Source organism: Notechis scutatus, chromosome 2 (assembly GCF_049901735.1).
Source record: "Notechis scutatus isolate UNSWTSFEM ecotype Mainland chromosome 2, rNotScu1.2, whole genome shotgun sequence".
Classification (NCBI taxonomy): domain Eukaryota; kingdom Metazoa; phylum Chordata; class Lepidosauria; order Squamata; family Elapidae; genus Notechis; species Notechis scutatus.
In genome coordinates this window covers 148,861,324-148,887,085 of record NC_142010.1, presented here as the reverse complement: position 1 = coordinate 148,887,085, position 25,762 = coordinate 148,861,324, and the positions used below count along the sequence as shown (strand labels likewise).

The 25,762-nt window shown below is 41.3% G+C and overlaps 1 protein-coding gene across 31 annotated transcripts in view; it reads left to right on the top strand.

The window, feature by feature from the left end:
• The window catches only part of LOC113422969 (methyl-CpG-binding domain protein 1), an 87,798-nt gene that overhangs the window by 23,445 nt on the left and 38,591 nt on the right, over positions 1–25,762 (top strand). For 7 of the 31 annotated variants that reach the window (XM_087956586.1, XM_087956613.1, XM_087956600.1 and 4 more), the window contains exons 3-13: positions 8,278–8,392; positions 8,793–8,840; positions 10,301–10,629; positions 12,966–13,051; positions 15,526–15,566; positions 17,592–17,735; positions 17,879–18,013; positions 22,405–22,455; positions 22,889–22,954; positions 24,032–24,097; positions 24,665–24,721. In XM_087956586.1, the coding sequence (XP_087812712.1) occupies positions 8,278–8,392; positions 8,793–8,840; positions 10,301–10,629; positions 12,966–13,051; positions 15,526–15,566; positions 17,592–17,735; positions 17,879–18,013; positions 22,405–22,455; positions 22,889–22,954; positions 24,032–24,097; positions 24,665–24,721 (1,138 nt within the window). The remainder of the gene's footprint in view (positions 1–8,277; positions 8,393–8,792; positions 8,841–10,300; positions 10,630–12,965; positions 13,052–15,525; positions 15,567–17,591; positions 17,736–17,878; positions 18,014–22,404; positions 22,456–22,888; positions 22,955–24,031; positions 24,098–24,664; positions 24,722–25,762) is intronic. The other 24 variants (XM_087956601.1, XM_087956594.1, XM_087956602.1 and 21 more) reach the window with 6 other exon arrangements.

Genomic DNA, 25,762 nt, shown 5'->3' with positions numbered 1-25,762 from the left:
GGGACATCCCTCTTACAGAAAGGGAGGAGGAGGAGGAGGAGGAGGAAGGGGGTCTGGATCAATTCAGGGAAGATGAAGATTTCGATTTGGGGTCCATGCATTACAGCAAGCCCCTATCGGAGGCAGAGCCAATGGAAGGAGAGATGTCCAAGGACGAGGGTCTCACCCCTGATCAGCCCGCCTTTGTGGGTTTATTCAAACCACACCTATATAAGTCCGTATTATTCAAGGCCAAAAACATCTCAGGCCTGAGTACGCAGTCACCCTCTGACCCCCTGCAGTCTCGGAGGGCCCGGATGACTCCATATTTAAACAGCCTGTAGTGGAGGCCGAAGTCATTCCAACTCCACCTTTCTTCTCTGATCTGGTATCAAAACAGCTGGCCTCCACAGAGGCGCCTCCCGCCCGTCCAGCCAGGATAAGAGATTTTTCAACCTCGACTCAGAATTCTCTAACCTACTAAATGCCCCCGAGGTCGACGAGCCCATAGTAGGCTTAGCGTCCTCCTCAACCCCAAGCAATGCTCTGGAGGCCCTGAAACTAGAAGACAAGCGGGCCGAGCTGGCCTTGCGCCGAGCTCACCAATCTGATGCTTGGGCCATTAGATTTGCTACGGCCGCATCCTTTTTTACCAGGTCCTTGATCCGGTGGCTTCGCCAATTAAAACAGCATGTCCCTTCATCCAACACCAGGGCACATCAGGACATCGCTAAGCTTACGGCCGCAGCAGAGTTCTCGGCCGACGCCACTTACCATTCAGTTAAGTTCTCTACCAGGGCTATCACATCGCATGTCACAACCCGTCGTCTGCTCTGGCTCAGACATTGGCAGGCAGACGTCAAGAACAAAGTCAAATTGGCTTCAGCTCCCATTACGGGAGACAAATTATTCGGCCCAGCCCTTGACCCCTTATTGGTTGAAAGCCGAAGTAAGAAAAAATTTCTCCCCTCTCTTTTTCGGAGATCAGAACCCAGAGCCTCTCAGTCTTTTCGGAGAGGGTCCTTTTGACCCTCCTACCAGACCTCTTTCTCACTCAGGTTCCAGAGAACCCCATCCTTTCGGTCGGCCCAACCCCAGGATCGAGCCGACTCGGGCGACAGAAACAGAAGGGGCGCCAGTTACAAAAGGCCCTTTCGGGGGCCAGGAAGCAGACCCTTCCGGCGCCCAAGATTGGCCTCGACACTCCCCTCCCATTGGCGGACGTCTCAAACATTTCGCCAGTCAATGGGACTCCTCTACCTCTGACGCCTGGGTCAGAGACACCATTAGATTCAGTTTCGCCCTTGAATTTCAGTCCACCCCCCCCCCCGACTATTTCATGGCATCCCCCCTTTCCAAAGACCACACCAAGTGCAATCTAATGGATTCCGCTATCCGGCATCTCATCGACATAAAGGCTATCCATCCCGTCCCGTCCTCGCAACAAGGGCGGGGTTTCTACTTTCACCTCTTCGTGGTCCCCAAATATTCAGGAGGGTGGAGGGCTATATTAGACCTAAAAAGACTTAATCGTTACCTGATCCACCGCAAATTTAAGATGCATACATTACAATCCATGCTCCAGGGAACCAGGCAAGGAGACTGGCTCACTTCCATAGACCTCTCAGAAGCATATTTACACATTGCAATTTGGCCCTCCCATTACAAATTCTTGAGATTTTGTTATAATAACCACCACTTTCAGTATGTGGCCCTTCCCTTTGGATTGGCCTCGGCCCTGAGGACCTTTACCAAGGTCCTCGCGGCGTTAGCGGTCCACCTTAGGAACCTCCCTGTTCGTCTCCACTGTTACCTGGATGACATCCTCATCCTGTCCCCCTCCAAACGTCAAGCAGAAAGGAACACCAGAGTTACCCTCACTGCTCTCCAAGATCATGGTTTTCTTATAAATTGGAAAAAGAGTCAACTATCTCCATCTACCCGAATAACCCACCTGGGGGCGGTGATTGATACGGCTAAAGGGATGGTCTTCCTGTCCTCGGAAAGACTCCTTAGCATCCAAAAATCTGTAAGAGAGATCAGGCGATCAAAAAAGGTGACTTTATTAGACTTGTCAAAGTTATTAGGAAAAATGGTTTCATGCATTTCTGTTGTTCCCTGGGCCCGTTTACACACCAGATCCCTACAGTGGTTCCTCTTTCCATACCAGAGATCCGGAAGAAGCAACTCAAAATGCATGGTCAGGGTACCTCCAAAGGTCCTCACGTCCCTCCTCTGGTGGGCCAAACCGGCCATCAACAAAGGTCATTACTTCAAGGAGCCCCAGAGGCTCACCCTCACCACAGATGCCAGCCCATCCGGATGGGGCGCTCACGTCCACTTGCTCACATCCCAGGGCAGATGGTTGGCAACAGAACAATTGTGCAATATAAACTGGATTGGAACTTCACGCTGTACACCTGGCCCTACGCAGCTTTCTTCCCCAGGTACGCGGACGTCATGTCCTTATCCTAACAGACAATATCACAGCCAAAGCGCACATCAACAGACAGGGGCACACAATCCATTCGGCTAATGAGGGAGGCCGAACGCCTCTGCCGCTGGGCGGAGACCAATCTCCTCTCTCTCAAGGCAGAACACATCTCGGGAGTTTCAAACATCCAAGCAGACTGGTTGAGCAGGGCCACTATAGACCAGTCAGAATGGCGCCTCCATCCGTCACTGTTCAGGAGGCGTCCACAATCTTCGGACAACCGGTCGTGGACCTTTTCGCATCCCGCTCAACGCTCAGCTTCCGAGATTCTTCTCAAGGTACTCATCTCACGGGGCGGAGAATCACAACGCGTTACGTTGTCCCTGGCCCACAGGACTCCTGTACGCATTCCCCCCACTAGCCCTAATTCCCAGAGTCATCCAGAAGTTGATCCACGAGAAGGCGGAACTGCTTCTGGTGACCACCTACTGGCCCAGACGACCGTGGTTTGCGGACCTCCGCAACCTATCAGTAGCCCCCCCCCGGAGGATCCCACCGGACAGGATCTCGCTGTCTCAGGGGCCCCTTCGGCATCCGAATCCACAGTGGCTCCAATTAGCCGTCTGGAGGTTGAGCGGGACCATTTAAAGAGAGAAAAGTTTTCTAACTAGGTCATTGACACCATTCTAGCTGCCAGACGGCCCTCAACCACCCGAATCTATAACGCCACATGGACCATTTTCTGTAGATGGTGCCACAAATCCCAAATCAACCCGCTCTCTCCTTCTATAGCTCAAATTTTGGACTTCCTTCAGGAGGGACTGAATAAAGGGCTATCCCCCAATACATTGAGACGACAGGTCGCAGCTTTAACAATCGTCATCTCTTGCGACGACATTGGCTCCCTTTCCCATCACCCTCGTATTCGGGCCTTCCTTAGAGGAACCACTAATTTACACCCTCCAACTGTACACTGGTACCCAACCTGGGACCTTAATAAAGTCCTCATTTCACTCACTAAACACCCCTTCAAATCCCTAAGGGAGACAACCCTCCAGTTTTTAACATTCAAGGTAGTGTTCCTTGTAGCCATCACATCCACCCGTCGGATATCGGAAATCGCAGCCCTGGCCGTTAGGAAGGACCTCTGCGTTTTTCACGCAGATAGAGTGGTTCTCCAACCTGACCCCACCTTCTTGCCCAAAACCAACTCAGCTTTCCACAGAGCGCAGGAACTCATTCTCCCAAACTTTTGTCCCAGACCCTCGCGGGATAGGGAAAGACAGTGGCATACCCTCGATGTGAGATGTGCTCTGCGTATTTACATCAAGCGCACTCAGCCCTTTAGGAAGTCGGAATCTTTATTCCTTTCATTCCAGCCCAAGACACTGGGTCACAAAGTATCCCCGTCAACTATAGGCCGTTGGATCAGAGCAACAATCTCTAGGTCTTACCTGTCACAGCGGGTCCTCAGAGACCCAGAGGGGCTTCCGACCCAGACGGAGTCCCTCCCGTAGGACAGGCCAAGCTTTGGTATGTCCCACTCTGGATGCTCTGAGCAGCTCTATGGAGAAGGGACGTTGGTTCTTACCTGATACGCCCGTTCTCGTCGAGCTGCGAAGAGCATCCAGCCCCACCCTAATTTCACCGTCTGGTGGGGAATCTTGTTTCGGCCAATGAACCATTAGGTAGTTAGGATGAGAACACGTTTTTTTTCTTCTCGTCTTCGCAAAACTGGGGAACGCTACGGAGGAGTCACGTGGAGGAGGAGGAGCGTTCCTCAATTCAAGCTCAGCCTGTGAGTGCAGAGACTGGAGCACCTCCCAGTCTGGATGCTCTTCGCAGCTCGACGAGAACGGGCGTATCAGGTAAGAACAAACGCCCCTTCCCTCTAGTTTCCAAGTTTTAAAATTGTTTATCTTCTTTATATCTTAGAAAAATTTCAAAAAGTACAGGAAAGGATTTATTTATTTATTTTAAAATAATAACAGAAAAAAAGAAACAAAACACAACAATAATCGTCACCATCACCAAAGAAAAAATGCATGATAAATGCTTTTTAAAAGGTGAAAAAATACAACAAAAAAGAAAAAAGGAAACAAAATATAATGTGTTATAATGATCAACAGTTTTGATTGATACATAATGCAAACATGCAAGTATGCATACATTTCCTTCTAGTACACATTAAAGATTAAAGGCAGATTCACTTGGTGTTTTCAGACTTCAATCCAAAGGTTTCTAATAGGTGAAAAATAGTTAATAAGCTATTTCCTAGGGTGATTAGAAAAAGAATTAAACAAACTTAGTCTCCTTTTAAAAGTGCTGGACCATGGTTTGAGCAATATGGATATTCTCTCATCTCTCAGTGCTCAAAACCTGCCAGAGACCACTGTTTTGCAGTCTCCTTGGGAGGAGCAATTGTCTGGAGCTCTTGTAGGTGATTTCTCATCCTCTGTTTGCCTAAAGAGTTTCAAATACCCGGTCTACTCACCAGCTCTTCGTTGCTCGCCACAGTCCATTTTCCATGGAGCCATCTTAAGTCTGCTATTTCTTCCTCTGGAAGTCCACATAGAACATAATTAAGAATACATTGATTTGCCTAGTGATTAATTTATCCTGCTTGTCAGCATTCAGTGATACAGCCTAGGTTCTCCTACTAGAGAGTCAAAATGTTGGTGGAAAAAAAAAACCAATTTGGAAATCAACTCTCTTCTACCTTTATGTCCATCATCACCACTGAGAAAAATAACTATATAAAAATGGATCCAAGGTGGAAATACTGTATTTACCCATTATATTAAGGCTATGCATTCTTTTAAGTTTATCTTGACTCCTGAACATTTTATGAACATGTGAAGCTCTCTAGAAACAGTAGAACCTCTAGTCACAAATGCTTCTGACCATGACCAACTTGGGTTCCGATCAAAAAATTCACAAAATTTTTGAGTCTGGTCACGAACACATACTTGGGTGGCGATCAAACACGACCCCTGACCCAGAAGTTCCTGAAGACGAAGAAATCGCCAAAGTTATGGAATGAATTATGGTCGTGACAAGAGGGTCTACCATATGTGGATACCTTCTAACCTCCCAGTCTAATCTCTATCCATTGTACTTTTTGATCTCCCATCTTATACCATCAACCAACCCAACTCAGCTTCTGAGCCGAGATGAGGTCAGCCAAATATAATAGGGTATGAAAACTAAATAAGAGATTTCCAGCCAGGGATTGATTTGGCGAGGGGGGGGTGGAGGTGCAGAAGAGATAGGCATAGAGAACGAGTCTACAATTTTGGGTTTTTTTCCCCACTATATCTTCTGTGCTAAAAAATTTTTTTTAACAAATTTTATTCAGTTTTTCACATAAAAACAAAAATCTCTTTTTAGTGGACAACATATTTCTGGGTCATCACCTTTACATACAATTATGACAGCAATTATACATTGATATATGCATACTTAATTCTATTATTACCTTTTCCATTCCAAATTTTCAGTAAGGAGAGAAACAAACACATTAATTCTAGCCTCTTTCATTAATCTTAATCAAAACATCTTTTTGTTTCAATTATTTCAAATATAATCCTTTAATATTTATTTTAAAAATAAAGATAAACAATATGTATTTGCATAATAATAATAATGATAATAATAACAATAAAAAGTTACTAATGTCTCTCCTTGCTTTTAATAGTCTATATTAACTTATTAATTTAGTTGGTTCTTTAGTGTGTCATATTCCCTTTCCATTACATATTCTTTTTATAAATTCTAGATTAATACAAATTTTAACACTAAAAAAAAAAACAAGTATAGGTTTCCCCCCTTTTACTGTTTTGAGTGTGACACCTCAATGATTAAAATATACCTTTATTCCCTCATCTTAATTCCCAATAAACCATTATTTTTAACAAGTTACAATAATAATCATTACATCTTTTCACTTGGATTCCACAGCATATTTTCCCCCCTTGATTTTTAATAAGAGTTATCAGTATCTATATTACCCTATTTTCTAAATATTTTTAATTGCAGAAATATTCTTATTACCCCTTGTCACCCTGCAGAATCCCCTTTTTAATTCATCAACCATTATCTCTGAAAAAACAATTTCTTTTCAATATTTTACTATTTCCGTATTTCTTTATTTCATGCGCCTGTTTCTTACTGCTTCTCCTCCCCCTCTTTTCCCCATATCTTTTCTCATTCCAGTTTATATCTCTCTCTTTCTTAATATCTTCCTTTCCCCTTTTCTGCTGGGTCTTTCTGTCTTTCCCGACTTCACAGGTATTCCCCCTTTTGATTGCCTTCTTAAGTCTCAACTTTTTAACCTTCCTCCTTTCCCCACTTCTTTGTAGCGTTCTTTGTGTTAGTTGTCTATTTAAGATGTCTTCTCCTTGAGTCGACTCCTCCTCCTCCAAAGCTCTTCTTGTTCTTCAATCGCCATTTCCATTTTTTCTAACACAGAACAAAGTGATTCGCCTCTTTCCTATAGTAATTCTCTCATATTTTTAAGTTCCATTTTTAATTCCCGAAGAGATATCATAATTACACACTCTTGTATTTTATGATCATTAAAATCCACAAAAAAACCACTTTACTTTCCTTCTTTCTTCTTTCAATTTTCTAAAGTTCTCAATTATTCCAGCCCAGGGTCTATACCAAAAACATCAATCAATCCCACAGTCAGTCTTTCCTTGCTTTTTTCTTTATTCTGATTCTGCTTTCACTTTCTAAGATTCTTACTTTGTTTCAATATTTCTTTAATGTTATATCCACACAAATTCATTCAGAAACAGGATGCTTTCCCTTTTATTTGAGCTCAAGTTTTTGTTGAAAGGTGGCACTCTCCATTATACAAAGTCTTCACCTTTTTCCCCTATTTTTTTTTATTTAGGGTTTTTCAAACCTCAATATTCCAGCACAGTCTCCAATTTGTAAACTTTATTTTTATTATTTTTTGACAATCTTAAGTTCAGCTTTATTTTATGCCTGTTTATTGCCAAAATATTTTAGTCCAATTTAGTTAAATCTTTAGTTCCGGCTTCTTCCTTTCCTGGTTCGAAGCCCCGCTTAGCTATCAGAAATATATATATATATTTTTCCTGTCCCTTTGTAATTTCACCGCACACTTTTCTTTTCTTAAAAATTCCATGTTACCTTTTGTTTAGTTGTATCGCCCAATTGTCCTGGTTCAGATGTTATCCGCCTCTTTCTTCCCTCCTCCACAAATCTTAATCCAGCTGAGTCCTCCTCTTCGGGGTGGCCATTTTAAACCACTGCTGCAGTCGTCTTCGGGGGGAAAAAGGCCAAGCCCAGGAGGGGAGATGCGGCTCCCTTCAACCTGGCTTGCGGCTTCCCCTTACTCCACCGCCCCTCCAAGGCAGCTTCAGCCCCTAATCGTAATGATCGGGGCTTTCCAACAAAAGAGCATGGACCATAGCCGCAGAGAGATGCGATCTACGGTCTGTCAGCTAGGAGGCTCCGCCTTCTTCCTCCTGTGCTAAAGATTCTTAAAGGCTGTGAGGATAGGAGATGTTTTTTGAAAATCAAATGAATTCTGAAAATACGTTAAGTTAGGAGATGTTCCGACTATTATTTCGCTGGGAACAATAAGACAGAACTCTTGGTTACTGTTGCTAATACATTAGGTGACCTGCTTCCCATACAGCCTGAAATTACATATACTAACAAAGAACTTGGTTCATTTTTAGCATCCACGTTGGTCTTGTAATGGAATAAGGAGGCAGCAGCAGAAAATGGAAAGGTGGTGCTTTCCATTTTATATAAGGTGATGCTCTTATTTTCATTGAATTTTTTTTTCTGAAAGTTTCTAACAATAGCTTCACTTTCTCTCACAGCCCGAGAGGAGAGAAGATCCGCAGCAGAGTAGAGCTGTTGAGATTGCTGGGATGCTCACGGGATCTGACTGATTTTGATTACAGGAGAGGAATTTTTGTTGAACCAAACACAGAGGTATTATTATAGGTAACACTGGCTGTGATAGCTTAATTGGTTGCTGTGAATTCTGTTCCTAGTCATATTGCAAAGGTTTTGTCTTGATGCCCGCTTCCAATTAATCCCAGCTTTTAAAGTATTTTTGGTTGTTCATTTTTCCAAAGTAGATTTCTGTATGTTTATTTTGTTTATTGCCAGCCCTTCCTTTATTTTATCGTCATAAAATAAAATAATTGTCTCACTTTATTTTGTGAGACAATTTAATCTGAGATCTACAGATAATTCTCAATTTAGGATTACATTTGGACCTTCCTAAACTAGGAATAAATAACTAGACTATAATGCCTAGTAGCAGTACTAGTAGTGTATTAAGTATTAAGTTTAACTGTCTCCTCTGCCTCTTATCTCCTCCTTGCAGGCCCTGCCCTCAGCACCCTTCTCACCTACTGAAGAAAGTCCTCAGAGGGTGAGTGTACACATCTTCACAAGCCAGAACATTATGATTGGTAGCTTGATTGCCAACTGAAAAAATGTGATAAGGCAGAAGAGGTGAAAAGTCATCAGCATGATTGGTTTTCTTGTTTGGCTGAATAGAAATTAACTAGTGATTACTAGCAATTTGGAAAGCTATTCCAAAAGTACATTCCAAAGATATCCTGGTAAATTAGTGGTAAATTAGTTGTGTTCTCTGGAACACTAACAATTTTACTTGCCTTCAATTCTCCATGGATATTAACCTTGTGATACAGGTAGTCCTCGATTTACAACACTTCACTTAGTGACCATTCAAAGTTACAACGGCACTGAAAAAAAAGGACTTACAATCATTTTTCACACTTAACAACTGTTGCATGGTCACATGATTTATATTCGGATGCTTGGCAACTGACTCATGTTTGCGACTGTTGCAGTATCCCGGGGTCATGTGATCCCCTTTGCGACCTTCTGACAAGCAAAGTCAATGGGAAAATCAGATTCACTTAACAACCATGTTGCTAATTTAACAACGAGAGTGATTAGCTTAACAAATATGGCACGAAAAGTTGTAAAAGGAGGCAAACCTCACTTAACAAATTTCTCATAAATGTTGGGCTCAATTGTGATTGTAAAGTTGAGGACTACCTATATTAGCCAGACAAGAACCATAACCAGGAGTATTAACTCTGTATAGCAGGCTTACATTCTTGCAAGTCTGAAAGTAGTCCTCCCATCCCTTATTTTTACTCTCCCAAAAAACTAGGGAAGATCCTTTCTGAGATGCTTTCACCACTCTTCCTCCTCAAATTTCAGTTTATCAAGCCACTGTCTAGGCCACAGGTGAAACTTGTGGCGTCAAGTTGTCATGTTACGTATTGCGATGTTTTTTCCCTTCATGGAGCTGGAGTGGCCGTGGCCTGTGTTTGACACATTTGGCCTGTGGGCCGCCAGTTTGACACCCCAGGTCTAGGCTCCTATCTACCAAGGTCATTCCCACATACAGTTACAAATGGAAATCCATGTGATTAAAAGTACCATAAGGTAACTGTTTACCACTCTTTCCATGCAAAGCGAAGATTCTAATCCTTGGTTTTTTAAGTTGTATCCTACAATGTTTTGTTTTAGTGTTTGAATGAGAAAGCACTTAACAGGTACCCTTTGCCTGGGTGAAGCAATGTAAAAGCAAATGGACTGGACAGATCATGGATTGGCTTGTACAACTGATTAATTTCCCTGATTTTTAGTCCTTGGTAAAACATTTTCACGGATGGAAGGATTTGGTTACTAGTTGATATATAGGAATTCTGTCTTTTTGGTTCAGAAATGGCACTTGGTTGAAGGTGAAGGATGGATCTTATATAGCCATTAACCTTGAAGTAAGCTTTTATTTGTAGACAAGAGTCTACCTGTCCATAGGGCTGAGGCCACATTCTGTTTCTTCTCCAACAGATCAAAAAGAGCAGCAAAAAGCACCTACTGCATCTGGGAGCAACCACCTTACCATGCAAGAAACCACCTTATTTGCAGGTGTTTCTAGAGCCTCAGCCTTCTCCAGGACACAGGCTTCTGGACCAGAAACCTTCAGAGCTGGAATTAGAGTTTCTGGGAGAGAACCAAGCCAATATGCAGAGTCAACAATCAGAGCTTCCTGTTACTCTGGATCAACTGGCACCAAAGCTGCCCAAACAACGTTGTCGGCAGCATCTTCCACCCATTCCTTCTCCAGATAAAATAGAAGATGTGACATTGCAGGAGAGCAATCCAAAGGAAGCTATGGCGTGAGCAGTTCCCTTGTCCCATTACCAGCAGATTGTTGCCAGTTGATTGTTTTTCTTCTTCTTAAATTTACTCACAAAAAATCATAAATTCAAATATAGATTTTAATAGAGTGAGCTATTGCACTTTTCCAAAATCGGATAATGTGACTCCATTCTAGCTAAGCCATTACTAGCCAAATGCTAAGGCAGGGGTGTCAAACTCGTGTCATCATGGTGTATCTTGACTTTCCCCCCTTCGCTAAACCGGGCTTGGGCATGGCCAGTGTGTGACGCATCCGGTCTGTGGGCCACGAGTTTGACAGCCCTGTTCTGAGGCAAAGAGTTCTCTCTTTTACCAAAAAATAACTCTGTTGCAGGTTAAAACGAACTGAAATTGAATTTAAACACTTACAAAATCATATTTGGAAAGCCAATAATTTGATCAGAACTGACATTTCTACATCAGGGCTTAAAAAAATAATTCTTACCAGGTTTATATGAAATAACGGTGACCACAGAGTTACCGGGTTACCACAGTTGGGATTGGAATTTCCATCATTCAGCAATGAAGTCATAAAGCACAATGTCACATGACCATATCACTTGATTAATAGCAGTCCTAAAGTCTCAGTTGCCATTGTGGTCTCAGGACCATGCAGTTCATTAACTGAGGCTCTCATGTGACCATGATATGGGAAAAGGGGGGAATCCCAGGGCAAACAGGCCAATGGGCAAGAGTTCCAGGTGACAGCCACAGGCAGTTGGATGGATGCTCCAAGCAGGCACAACGGAGTACGGCAGGTGGGTGCCAGCAGCAGCTGCTGTGTATGAACGGGTGGGCAGTTGCTGTTGGCAAGCACTATGGAGTGTGGATGTGTGTACGGGTGCCACAGGCAAGTGCTTTGGAGCGTGGCGGTTTTTGTGGGTCAACGCTAGGGTGCGCTGGCAAAGAGTAGGTGCCATGAGCGGGCAGATAGGTGAAGAAAATAGCAGGAATTATTTACAAGTCTCCTTGGCTTCCCCATTGATTTTGCTTATGGGAAGCTGGCAGGGAAGGAAACAAATGGCATTCATGTGACTACGATACACTGCTGCTGCAATCATTATAATTGTGAGCTTCTTGCTAAGTGTCTGAATTGCTCCCCTTTGACCCCTTTGCATCCCCTTGCTGGGATGCCTTGAATTTTGCAGGCAGGTGATAAGTTCCCCCTTGTTCAGTACCATCCTAACTTTGAACAATAGCTAAACAAGAGATTAAAGCCTGAGGCAAGAAGGCATAAGCTGCCTTATTTCAAATAGCTCACGTGGTTTCTGCATGAATCATTTTTTCCTGATCAAATTATTCATAATTAATTCCCTGTGGGTGACAGATAAAATGATATAATGTTGTCTTCATTCCCAAATAGTGCAAGTTTTGTTTTTTTTAAAAAATGAGGAATACATTCTTTCGTTAGATTAATGTTGGCAAAAGCATACTCCATGCACTTTGAGATTTCTGTACCTCGTTTCTCATCATTTTTAAATGATTTCTATTGCTTTTTGTAGGGCTGCTATTTAGGAAACAAATTACAAATTGATAACTTTATTGGTCTTTCCTAACCGTGGCATTAACTCCAGACATAAAGTAATGGAATACAGGAGGGTATATTAAGACTAAATTATATCACACATTTGAATAGGATGAAGGCAGAAAGAATACAGTTTAGGCAAGGAATGTTGTGACTAAGAGAAGATCAGTGTTCGAGTCAGATAATCTCCAATAATTAGTCAGTTCTCTAGATATGCAAGTTTTAAAAACAGACAACTTGATTTTCACTCAGATAGGACACCCATAGACCTTTGAAGTTTGGAAGCTTTTTTCAGCTAGAAACTTTGAATCCTATTTCAGCGGCCTGTCACACTCTTGTTATATGTGTGACTATGCACACTTTTGAACAAATTCAGAACATAAATCTCAGTGTTCAAGGTTTAGTGTGTAATATCTTTTGATAGCATGAAATGTTCATAACTTACTGCAGATACTCAGAAAGATACCCTCCATCCTAAGCTAAGCCATGTTTCCCCCTGACCTGAATATCTTCAGTGAATTGTGCTGTCTAGCCAGTAATAGCCAGATAATTATGACAAAGCAAATCAAACATTGGATAAAAATATTGCCGTTAAATCATTGGCACCATATGATTGCTATGTTATTACTATTGCTGATAATACAGCCAATTATGGTTATATAGTGGAAATCTTTGGAGAGCAGTTTTGAAAATCTCTTGGAATGATAAAGCAGGTTGCAATAAGCAACTGAGTAAAAAAGAATTACAATATGGGTGAAAAGGAATAATTCTGTCCATCTCTTCTTCCAGGTGCTGTGCCAGCTGTCAGGGACAGTTCCCAGAAATAATGCTACCATCTCAGAGACGTTGTCGGTGGCTCTGCCCAGACTGCAGAGGTTGGTATTTCAAGTGATAAGGTGACAATGCAAGGATTTGTTTTATTGATGCTGTGCTGGAATGGTAGATTATTTATTTATGTTCCACTAAAGCAATTAAAGGATTAACTGTCCATTCTCTCAGTAGGAAGTGTGGAGGGGGGAAAAGCTAGAAGTAGTTGTTGAGAAGGTGGGTAGGAATATTACAATGGTAACAGGCAGAGGAAGGTATGGTGGGAATCTGGGGGCGGGCCATACCTGCGGAATACCAGACCCAGTATTTGAAAGTGTACTCACTGTCTGGCCTTTGTTTCTACTCATTGGATCCTCAATAGCTCTGTTCTGGCTATTGCTGTGAAACCCCCTAATCAGTATGTAAAAAGGACGTCCTCATTCATGATTTTACCAAGGGTAAAAGTGTCAATCTGGCATGTCTGAGATGTGCAGGTGGGCTCAGAGGGATGTGTTCCTCTCTTGGATATATGCTCACCTGGGTTTTGGGTTTTGCATTAACCAAGACCCAGGAGAGGATGGATTCAGGGCTGATTTGCCTGAGTTTTTGAAAGCTCTCAGAGGCTGTTCTCTGCAGATAATTGATAATTGATAATTTTATGTGAGGATTTGATGGGTGGTTGATCAAAGCCTTAGTCACTGCTTGGAGAAGGCAGGTGGCTGAGTGTTTGGACTTCATTGCTTTCATGCAATGTCTCACTGTGTCTCTCTTGCTTTGCAAGCACCTCTTTTTTTCTCATGTGACTGAATGTGTGTCAGGTTGCTCATTAATATCTAGAAGGAAGGGGCTGATACAGTTAGTTCTCAACAGTCACAATTGGGATTGGAATTTATGTTGTAAGTTGGTGCGGTTGTAAGTCAAGTCAGGCCCAATTTTATGACAATTTTTATGGCAGTTGTTAAGCAAGTCACACGGTTGTTAAACTTCTCAAAGAACATTTTCGCTCTGTTTGTCTTTGCTGAACACAGGCATAAAAGATTGCAAATCATGATCATGTGATGCTGCAAATGGTCATAATTGCAAGCCAGTTGCCAAGCACTCAAGTTGCAATCATGTGAACATGGGGGAAGGGTAACAGTTGTAAGTTCAAGTTACAGAGCGTAAGTCACTTTTTCCAAGGCTGTTGTAACTTTCAACCATTGTTAAACAAAGGGTCGTAAGTCAAGGACTATCTGTACTGCTGTGGCAAAGATGAAAATGCCACCCTTGACCATGAATGATTTAAATCTTTGTAGACAAAGATTGCAAAGCCATGTCTTGACAGCTTTTGAAAGGATGGCTGCTTTTCTTTTATGTTATCAACAATGATGTGATTCCAGGTGCGCCCGTGCCACAGATTCCTGGATATGAGATCCAGTGTTTGAATTTGCACACTAGGGATCAGTTGGGGTCGCTATTACTAAATTAGCTTTCCTGCTGCATAGGAGCTCTGTTGTTAGAGTTATTCAGCTCTGAGGTAGTGGTGGAATTTCCTTCAATCTGTTTTTTTTTCCTGGAAGTGGAAGCAGAGATGGCTCACAGGCACTATGAAAACCATGGACCTTACTCAAACCATCAATGCTCTGATGCACAGAGGAGGTTATGCCAGATCTGGTTTTTGTCTCAGGAGAAAAGTGACAAGATTTGGATATGAGGATAATTGACATTGGTCTTTTGTCATGATCAGTTGACCCTTTGATTGCTTTAGAGTTTTCCTGTGCTTCCAGCCACAGGGACCCTGTTAGGTTCCAGAGGGAACTTGGGATTGTCTCGGAGGCTCAGGGATATCGTTCAATCTAAGTGTTAGTCATTACTTGGAATGAGTTATTATGACCTTAGACCTCATTGTGACTTGGAGGACTCTCCCAACTTGTGGTACTTGGAGAGTCTCTTGGTTTACTCTTTCTCTTTTGCTAGAGGAAAAAGAGAATGAATCTAACCAAAGGTGCTCTGAGTTGGACTTCGAGTATGCAAGTCCAATGGAATTCCTCCGGAGGGGTTTGAGCCTCTTGGTTTTAAGGAAGAGAACAGGGTTTTCAAGGCTATCAATTTGGCCCGCTTGTCAAGCCATCAAAGTAATTAAATGTCAGTAGGAAAAATACATTCTCTTCCTTCTTTTCTTCAATAAAATATTACTAACCCCTTATATTTGAAGGCAAGGTAAGAATCTGCAAAACCTTTTTTTGACCAGAAGGTTCTAGTGCATAAGTGTGCCAAAGCATCCATCTCCCTTGCTTTCTCTATTTGAACTTCTCTAAGTCTGTTTCAGAGATAACAATTGTGTCAATCAGAAAGACTGCTGGAAACCTTCCTTTGTTTTCTTCTAATCTAAATATTTGCTCATCTTCTATTCTGCCTGAGAAGCAAGGCAATGTGGCAGATGTCTGATTCACTTATTGTGCCTAGTAACCTTTGGATTGATGGACTTCTTTTCTATGCTGCTAAACTAAGACAATGTTTTTGTGTGCCAGCTTTACTTACTTACTTGTTTTGCCTCTTTCAGCTCAGAGAAGAGCTTTTAACAGGGAGCAAAGATATTACAAGGTAAGATCTAAGACAGGGGTCCCCAACTCCTGGGGCTGCGGCCCACAACTCGGCTTCAATCCCTTTGGAACTGGGCCACAGAAGTGGTGGGTGAGCATGTGTGCGCGCATCCCCGCTTGTGTGAGAAGTACACAAGCACGGGCGAGTGTGCTCCATTTGTGCGTCACTTGCGCAAATGGAGCTGAGCGTGTACACATGCTTGCCTACCACTCTTGTGGAACCATCCCCTCTCCCACCCCCTCCCACCCCCAAGCTGGTCCACAAAGCTGGAAAGGTTGGGGAACTCTGATCTAAGACGCAGTCACATTTTCTGTTTTATTTAGAAAGTGTATTGAAGTATGTGAGTATAAAAGGTACTGTGCTTAGATCTAAGCCTGTACCAAATAAAAATGCTACTGCAACATTATAAGATACAAGTATGCATCTTATTATTAGCCTGCATTTTTATGGATTGCACTTCCGTGTTTGCTATTCACTTTGCAATTGATGAAAGAGCAGTTTTACCCCAGATAGGCAGAAGGGTAGACCTGGAAAATGGAAGAGCTGAAAAGCTACGAATCCGTCCCAAATTTGAATATTGTTTGTTTGTAATTGAAACACAACTTGGCTGTATACTGGAATATATTAGAGGAGGCTTTCCCAATGAGAGATTCTTAGATGCTTTTGCTCTTCATTTCCTATAATCTGTAGTCAGCATGTCCAGCCCAACTAGAAGGTGCTGTGTTTTGGATTTAGAGTACAGGTAGTCCTCGACTTACGACCACAATTGAGCCCAAAATTTATGTTGCTAAGTGAGACATTTGTTAAGTGAGTTTTGTCCCATTTTAACAACCTTTCTTGCCACATTTGTTAAGTGAATCATTGCAGTTTTTCAGTTAGTAACACAGTTGTTAAGTGCATCTGGCTTCCCCATTGGCTTTGCTTGTCAAAATCACATGATCCCATAACATTGCAAAGTCATAAATATGAGCCAGTTGTCAAGGATCCAAATTTTGATCACGTGACCAATTGGAGGCTTCAATGATTGTATGTGTGAAAGGTAGTCACAAGTCACTTTTTTCAGTGCCATTGTAACTTTGAATAATCACTAAATGAACTGTTGTAAGTCAAGGACTACCTATTAGCGTATTGCAGAGGTACTGAAGCATGTACTTTATTGACAGCAGCAGGGCTGAAGATTGGATTTTAAGATGAAAAGATTAAGATTTTGTTTGCCTCTTGGAGAAAGAAAGCTCCTAGGAACACGACAGAATATAAGATAGAGCTATAAAACAAAATAGTCGATTTGGCAGGTTGTGCATTATAGTTGCCCCCATCTCCAGCCAAAATGTCCTAAATAGTGTGTTTTGCAGAGAATCTTAGCCCAAGATGGTAGAGGACCATGGGTTAATGACAACAACTTGAAAAGAAGGCAATACCAGGGGTTAGTACAATAGAAGACCAAACATTGGCAAAGATCACAGAGTATCAAGATCTGAAAATCAAAATTGAAAGATCAGTTGTGGTGGTCCCAGTGGTTATCAGCATACTGGATGCCATAGCAAAAAACTTTGGCCAGCACATAGAAAAATCTTACATATTGACAAAATTTCCATCTGTCAGTTATAAAAGGTTATACAGCTTGGATCCGCGCATAGGTTATGCTGATACGTTACAACATCCTAGGTTCTTGGGAATAAGTTGATGCTGATAAGGCCAATATCAGTTGAAAAGAACTGACAACTGTGCCTTAACATTGTGTATGTAATAACAATTTATTAAATTTATTAACATACCACCTGTCTGCATAGTGACCCTGAGTAGTTCACAATAGTTAAAAACACCTGATGTCTTTAGAGAGGTGGTGGGGTTTTTGTGTTTGGCAGTTTGATAAATTGCAGTTAAAGGCTTGATGTGAACATCCGGTGTGATGCTTTTGATCTGGTCAGTCAGATAGGTGAAGTGTGGTGCTTTTGAGGTGATGGGGCCACTGAGGTGATTGCTTTCCCTGGAACCTTGTTTATCCCTACCCCTCTGCCCTTGCAGCAAATTGGCTGTGGTGTGTGCCAGGCCTGCCAGATGTCTCAGGACTGCGGCATCTGCAGTGTATGTGTTCTGCGAGCCCAAAGCCCCAAGTTCCACATTGACATCAAATGCTTGCTGCGCCGATGCTTGAAGATTGTCAAAAAGGTACCATAGGTTGCTTCCTGCTTTTCCTTTCCTTCCCTTCCTTTTTCCTTGTTTTCTGCTGCTTTTTTCCAGCTTCGCATAGGCTTACACACGGTCTTAAGTTTTAACAGTTACCTCTTCTCCACTCTCATTCTGGTTTGCAGGGCCTTGATTGTGGCATGTGTCAGGCCTGCAAGATAACTGAGGACTGTGGGACCTGTGCAATCTGTTTGCGGAGGCAAAGACCTGGCATGAAACGTCAGTGGAAATGTCTCAAGCGCCGTTGTCTCAAACGCAAGGTGTGTGTGTGTGTGTTTGATCCAACTAGTTTTGAACTTGTTTAAAGGGAGTGGTTGAAGTAGCAATAGCAATAGCACTTAGACTTATATATTGCTTTGCAGTGTTTTACAGCCCTCTCTAAGCAGTTTACAGTCAGCACATTGCTCCCAACAATCTGGCTCCTCATTTTACCAACCTTGGAAGGATGGAAGGCTGAATCAACCTTGAGCCGGTGTCAGGATCAAACTCCTGGCAGTGGGCTGAATTAGCCTGCAATACTGCATTTTAACCACATTGCACCACCACGGTTTCTAAAACGGTTATAAGAGAAAGAAAGCAACATCAGCCTATTTTATTTAGGGAGAAGTCCTTTGCAAACTGAAGTAAAAAATTTCAAGATATGACTAAGGGCATATCTTAGAGGAAAGTTTCAACGTTTGTACTTCTAATGGATTATTAGAGGCTTGCTTAAAGCAAGAAAGCCAAATGGGAAGGACACATTTGATGTTTAGTTCTTGTTATGCAGGAATCCTAGGCCTGGCCTGGCATAGACAAAGAGTCCAGTTCTTTCTGAATCACATGATTATTCAGATCTATAAAAAGGTAGGTCCTCCCATAAAGCTGGAAGAACCCCAAGTGATTTATTCAGCATGCCTTTATAGTTTACTGGGATACACAAGCAGGAAATACAGCCATTGGCATGAAAATAGATAAAAGTAGATAAAAAACAAGTTGCTACAATGTTGTTGCTCACCAAGTACACTTAGAAAAAAGCATCTTAGCAAGTCCATTGTGCCCTATGTGGGCACAAGTTTCCTGTCATGCCTCCCTGAACTATGGACAAGTTGATGTTATTACAACTCATTTATTCTCTTCAATCCAGCTGTTTCAATGCAAGAATCTCTTGATCATCATAATCCCCCTTTGATACTTGAGCAATATGGAGAAGTATCACCTCGGGAAATTTGAAGTTCAGTCGCCCTGTACAATTTCTTAGGACAAGCCTGCATGGTTTAAGATGTATACAACAATAACAATAACAACAACAAAAAGAATCCAGAAGACTATGAAGAGTAAAGCTAAGAACATCTATGTAGGCCATCCCCACCAGGCAGCAATCAGCCAAGAAAATATCCCCAAGAACACTCCTGAGATGTCAACATCCGTGAATCTATTTGCAAATCTTTTCCATGAGGTGAATAGTATGATTAACACCTACTTGATAATTAGAAATATAGTAAGCATGTATAACTGCACAACTCCCTGTCCCTCCCTTTTTTTGTTTACTGCTAACGCAATGTCTACAGCAAGCTGGTTCTGGAGAACAACCTCCCTAATCTCATCGTGTTCTTTATTCAGTTGGGACATACTCTGTACGATCAAATTAAGCATACTCTCTGCCCAGTTGCCCAGTTGTATAATAGATCCATAATTAAGTTCTTGATTCCAGTATCATATGTTTCATAGTTGAAAAGGTTTTCCTGAACTGAATCCTGCACCAAGGTACACTTATTGCGGATCCAGTGGTTCCACTCTTTCTGATATATTACTCAAACGGGGGATAACCATGCCCACTGTGCAAATTTCAGACCAGAAAGGTGACAAATATTTATAAGCAAGCTTACCACATCAGAGCCACCAATTGGGATACGAGCAGCTCAGCCGGCTGTGGTTCTCAGCATCTATATTTTCATATGCAACAATTCCCATAAAGTGCCGATGAAATTGCATAAAATAGAAGGGTGGAGATCAGTATTCGTCCCAAAGGCCTTATACCATTTTATTCAATTGGTCTAATGACTGGTAGTATTGGTCACCCAAAGACTCTACAGTCCCACTGCTCATAAGCTTCCAACTTTGCCTTTGAGCTAGGATTTGAACGTTTCAGGCAGACAGCGGAACCATCTTGGATTCGTGCTCCAAGTTTAATAAGAGTTTGTTTGTTTGGGTGGGAATGTGGGTGCAAATCCAGCACTCAGTAACATTTAAGATTTTTACCCAGATTGTGGATATGCATATTATCACTCCACAATCCCAATGATGGCACAGGGTATTGTTCGCCTCTTTGAAGGTGGTCATGTTCCTGTGTGTGAACTTGGAAGGTATCAATAAGTCTAGGTTGGGCTTCATCCGTCTTGGCTTCTGAGGCTTCTATGGCATTGTCTCTTCATGTATTTCTCTTGGGTCCCCAGAGAGGGTCAGAGAATCCTGAATATCCTTAATCACCTCTATGTCTACATCCCAATCATTTTCAGTCCCAGTCCCAGAGCACTCATAATCCCCACCCACCCACCCCGGTAGAGAAAGAAGACAAAGAGAAGGATGGAGACAAAGAGGAAAAAAATAGGAGAGGCCATGGAGCACAAAGAAAAAGAGGAGGTAAATGACAGTAAAGAGCAAAACAAATCTGTAGCAAGAGAAGAAAGAAGGACCAAAAGCACAAAAGTCCCTGGGCTGATAAGAAGCCATATAGAGCATTCAGCTCATATCACACAGCATCCTGAAATGAACCAACAACCACAGTGGTGTTTGGACATATCACAACTCAAAGTTCATCATCAGCATGGAAAGAAGATGCCTTCAGATAGGTGTGATGAATCCAGGTCTAGACTCAAGTAACCAACCTATGGGTGGTGAGAAGAACAATATAAGGTCCCTTCCATTTTTTGGACAAAGGATTGCTGGAATGCCAGGATTTGACAAGAACCTAATCTCCAGGGCAGAATGAGTGCACTAAGCAACCCAGATCGGGAGGACAAACAGTATTAAACAGCTTCAGAAATAGAAGAAACATTGTTAATCAGAAAGTGAACATATTCTCAAAGGACATGGTCCCTGAAAGTGTGTCCGTAACTCGTGAATCAGGAGAAGTTTCTTACCATCTTTCTGTCACCAATTCCCCCATAAAACAGCACTCATTTTATGAGCTGTGCCTATCCTGAGTAGAAAGATACAGTACAGGTAATTGGGAAGGAATGAGTGCACATACCAAGGGGAAAGGACCTGAAGCAGCAGACTTTGCAGTGAGGTCAGCAAAAGCATTACCTCTGCCATGTTTATTGTTATCCTTACATGCATCTTACTTGGAAGCAGGATGAATAGGGAGACAGTTGCGAGAGGGCCAGGAGACATAAGGAATTTTTTTAAAAAAAAAACCCATTTTAGTCCATCTTCATTATGACATGTATGATTCTATACTTTTTGCCTTTCAGAATTTCTGCTGTTCTATTTCTGGACTACTTAGGCACTGAGCCATTTTCTTTCAATATTGTTGTATATAGTGTTATTCCTAATTGTGATTTTTGGTTTGTTTGGAATGAACCATTATTGGGTCCTCTAGTCTAAGAATACTATTAGTATGAACCAGATGGAGAATGCTGAAGTATATTATATTGCAATTCTGAAGGGGAATAAAGTGTATATGGGGCTAAAATAGGTGTTGGCCTTCTGAAGCTCTTTGCTTTTATTTATAAAGATAAGAGATATGAGTCTAATTTATATTGAAAAACAGGAAGTCAGAGAAGAACTAAATTATTCATGAATATTTTCTATACAAGGCCTATTGGACTTAATATAACTGGTTATCAAGTAGTGGCAATATAACTGCAACCTCAGTTACGATTTTCAGAGTCTGAGGATAAATTGTTGATGCTTGGTGTATCTTTTTTTAGTAACTAGAACATTGTAAATATGGTGGTGCTTGTTTGTGAACCCTTTTAAATTTCCAGTATTCTTGCATAATAAATATGATCTAAAATGCGATCTGTTCTCCACATGTCTTAAAATTAAATAAACAGAACTCAATTAAACAAATGAATCAACAACAGTACACTTATCCATTTATATATTGAGCAAAATGATCCAAAGCTACATATAAACAGTCCTGATGTTCTCTTTTATGGACATCCAAGGGGAAACTACAATTGCTTGTCAAGTATACCAAGATGAAGATAAAATTTCTGCATGCTGGCTGGTTCCCTTTTCTCTGAAACACGCAGGCATAAAAATAATCTTGGGCTATATAATCCTTAAGGAAGAGTTATGTAAGGAACATTCTCTTAGGATATATAAACATCATTTTCAATTGTTGTTGCATTTGATATGAGTTTTAAAATCTGAGGGTGCCTGTGAATTCCAATGTAACAATTATTTTGTGTGTTCTAATGTCTTTCTCCTGGATCTGCAAAAATCTTTGCTCTGTATGGAAATGATCAGGAAATGTAAGAATGTGGCTGCATTAACTGGAAATGCTCACAGCTAGCGAATGCATGATTTTATCCTGAACTTGAGATCTCTGGTCAAAGACCCCAATGAATACAGATTCCCCAGGAGTGATTTCTAAAAAATAAATGTATCTGAGATGTATGTTAACTCTGTCACTCTAGCACTAAATGACTCTTGATCCTTCTAGAAAAAAGTCTCACCCAAGAAGGACAGCTGCAGCTCGAAGAAAGTTTCAGCAGTAAGTACCTGCTGTGTGACTTACTGGGGCTTGGTATTTGCTTGCTTTCATTCCACTTCATTCCATTTGGTCTTTTTCTCCTCTGAATTGCTTGCATGGTTTTCTATCACTGCAAACTCCCAACATGATTTTTTTTTAACAAATTAGCAGCAAGAGATTGACAAAGCAGGAACAATGCTACATCCTGGCAAACAGGATTATAAAGGGAACTCTTTTTCTGCCAAGCAACAACATCCCTTTTCATTGTGGAGTGCTTCTTAGTTCATAGTGCCTGTGCAAATTGGAATATGGCATGTAGCGAGTCAGAAAGTGGCTTTGTGCATGGCTTTCCGTCTTTGTTTTTGGGAACAAACCCGTGCAGTGTGCGCATCTGTGCGTAGAATTTCTCTTTAACTTGCTACAACTTTGCCCTGCGTTTCTCGGTTGCTCCCAGGAATCTTCAGCAAAGAATGTCTTCACCCCAAAACAATGTGGGCAGAAAAAGCCATCTTTAACCACAGTGAGTGGCACTAGTTCTTCGTGCAAATAAAAATGACAGTTAATGTTCCACAGGGATCTGGGTCTCCACTCCCAGCTCTGCCCTTGCTTATACATGTTCATACTGGAAGCAGACCAGTTTATGAGGTGGAATTAATTTCAAGGATGATAAACGCTGGAAGCTTGTTGCAGAGCTGTAATGTAATATTTGGACCAACAGGAGCTTGGTTTCTATGTCCTTCTCTGCCTTAGGTGAGGCACATTTCTTTAATCTAACATTGGATACTACAAGGTTCTTGGGAAATAATTATATTGAATCTGACTAATAATGAACTTGGAGCTAGAAGTTCTTCAGTTTTGTGTGTATTTATCTGTTCCTTGTTTTCTCTCTCCTCTGTTTGTCAGAATAAGGGAAGGGAAGGAAAGGAAGTTAGTTGCTCCTGTTCCTGCTGGCATTTTGCCTGCCCTTGGTCATTCTGTTTTTTGTTTGTTTGTTTAGGTAAGGAAATATCTCTGAAACGATGACCCAAACAGTATGGGTTTCTAGTTCTTTATAAACTCTCTTTATAAAGCTGCTAGAATTAGGAAAAGGGGTCTCACATTGTAAGGCTTCTAGGTCAGTATGGAATGCAACATATATACATACATACATACATACATACATACATACATACATACATACATATTTTCTTAAGTTTTCGCGGGTACTTACATGTATGGTATTCAGCTTTGCTCGGGTATTTTCCCACGTCATTGTAGTTGTGCTTTTAAAGTTGTAGCAACGTTTCGGCAGAATCTCATCTGCCTTTCAAAACTGAAACAACTGTAAAAGTCTGACTCACAGACGAACACAATACAGAAGCCTGATGATGGCAGATGAGATTCTGCTGAAACGTTGCTACAACTTTAAAAGCACAACTATAATGACGTGGGAAAATACCCGAACAAAGCTGAATACCATCAGCACACTATTAACCTGATGAAAAGATTGAAGATTTCTTATACAGATGTTTCAGGCAGGGTTCTTTCCAATATCTTTGAGCATGCTGACTATCTTCACTCTCATTTTCTTTGCTGTCTTCATTTCTTCGGCTGTCAGGGTAGGCAATTTCTAAAGGCTCAGTTGGCCCCAGGCCAACCCCACCGGAGGCAGTCTGCTACCCCAGTAAGTGGCCTGCATTCCTGTTCTATTAGGCTTGTACTATAATATAAATTGCCTTACATAAAATTTATAATTTATGTTTGTGGGTTGAGCAGAATTGAATCACAACATATGCTGTACTCATTTCAAAAGATAAAATAATTCAGAATCATTTTTTTCTAATGTTCTTCAGAATGTTCAATTGTTAAATTTGGTAATTGGGCGGAACAAATATGAGTGGAAGAGCAATTGAAAATGTTTTTTTTTTTCTGAACTAAGTGCAATAGATGGGGTATTTTTAATATAATTATAAAGCATTTTTTCTCATTTTAATTCCTTCTTATTTAGAAATTAATTTGCCCCCTTTACTCATGGATAAAATTTTGAAAAACTCATTTTCATTGATGTTAAAAGAAAATGTGTTTGGTTAACTTACAGGAGTTAGGGAAGGCAGCTTAGCCTTACTTCAGTCCTGTCTTTCTGTCCACTTCTCTTTTTGGGGGGGGCTCGTTTATGGATGTCTCATATACTTCCACTTAGATCATAATTTCCAATTGCTAATTCCATCACTTGTTCTGCTTCTTATTCTAGAAATTGAAACCTACCATTCAAAGGGATCCTGGAGGCAATCCTCTTGTAAGGCATCGGGTATGTATGCAATAAGGGAAAAATACATAGCAAATAGGCTGGTTTCTCTTGCAAATTGAATAGTAAATATTCCTGTGGCGTAGTGCTTAGGGATACCCAGATCCACTTGGACTCAAGGATCTTGAATGCTTTCTAGTGAAGGAATTATAAAATAGAGCCATCCACAGTTATCCTACTTGTACTCTATATTTCTACTCCTTTGAACAGGGATAAAATGTTCTGGCCTTTTCTAGTTTGGTGAAGAATGAAGTTATTTCAGTTCAAAATGTTGAAAGTATATTTCAGTCTGCTCCTTTAGAAATTATAATACCAAAACATGTTTCCCCAAAATGGGAAAGAGAAAAAGAAAGATAGAAAGTGTCAGTGTTCTTCCATGGAGAATGCTGAAGTAAAGAGCATTTCAGTACAGCATAATCTGGGATCTGAGGCTGAATTATTTTTGACAGGTTTGGAGAGAAAGCAATATGACAATTCTTGAAATAACATTTGATCTGGTTTGCTCTCTTATTATTTAGATGTAAATGTGATTTAGGTTTAAGGAAAGACAACTCTTGTGTGACAAGTATTGTATCAGCTCCAACTAACTCTCACTCATTTGGATTTTTTGTGTGTTCTGACTGAAACTGAAAAAAGTTAGTATTGTAGAAGGATTCAGGTAGTTTCATAGAGCAATTGGTGGGACTTAAGATATCTAGAGTGACTGGACAATGTAGTGATTAGAGTGCCCTCTGGAACGTGGGAGACTGGGGTTTGAATCCTGGTTGATACCTACATTACTGGTAGTCTCTGGAAAAAGACCCCTGAATGTTTCATCTTCCTACCTCAGATATGACAGTTAGGTTAATTAGAAGAGTCACACTGACTCCGATGTTGCCTGGATTAATACAATCTGTGTCATATGTTGAGGAACCAGGACAATCTGATAATTAAGTGGGCTACTGGAACAAACCATACTTGGGTGAGACAAGAGAACCACAGGCGAGCCAGCTGCTAACAAGAAGTTCTTATCCAGACTGGCTAACATAAAAAGGACACTGCTGA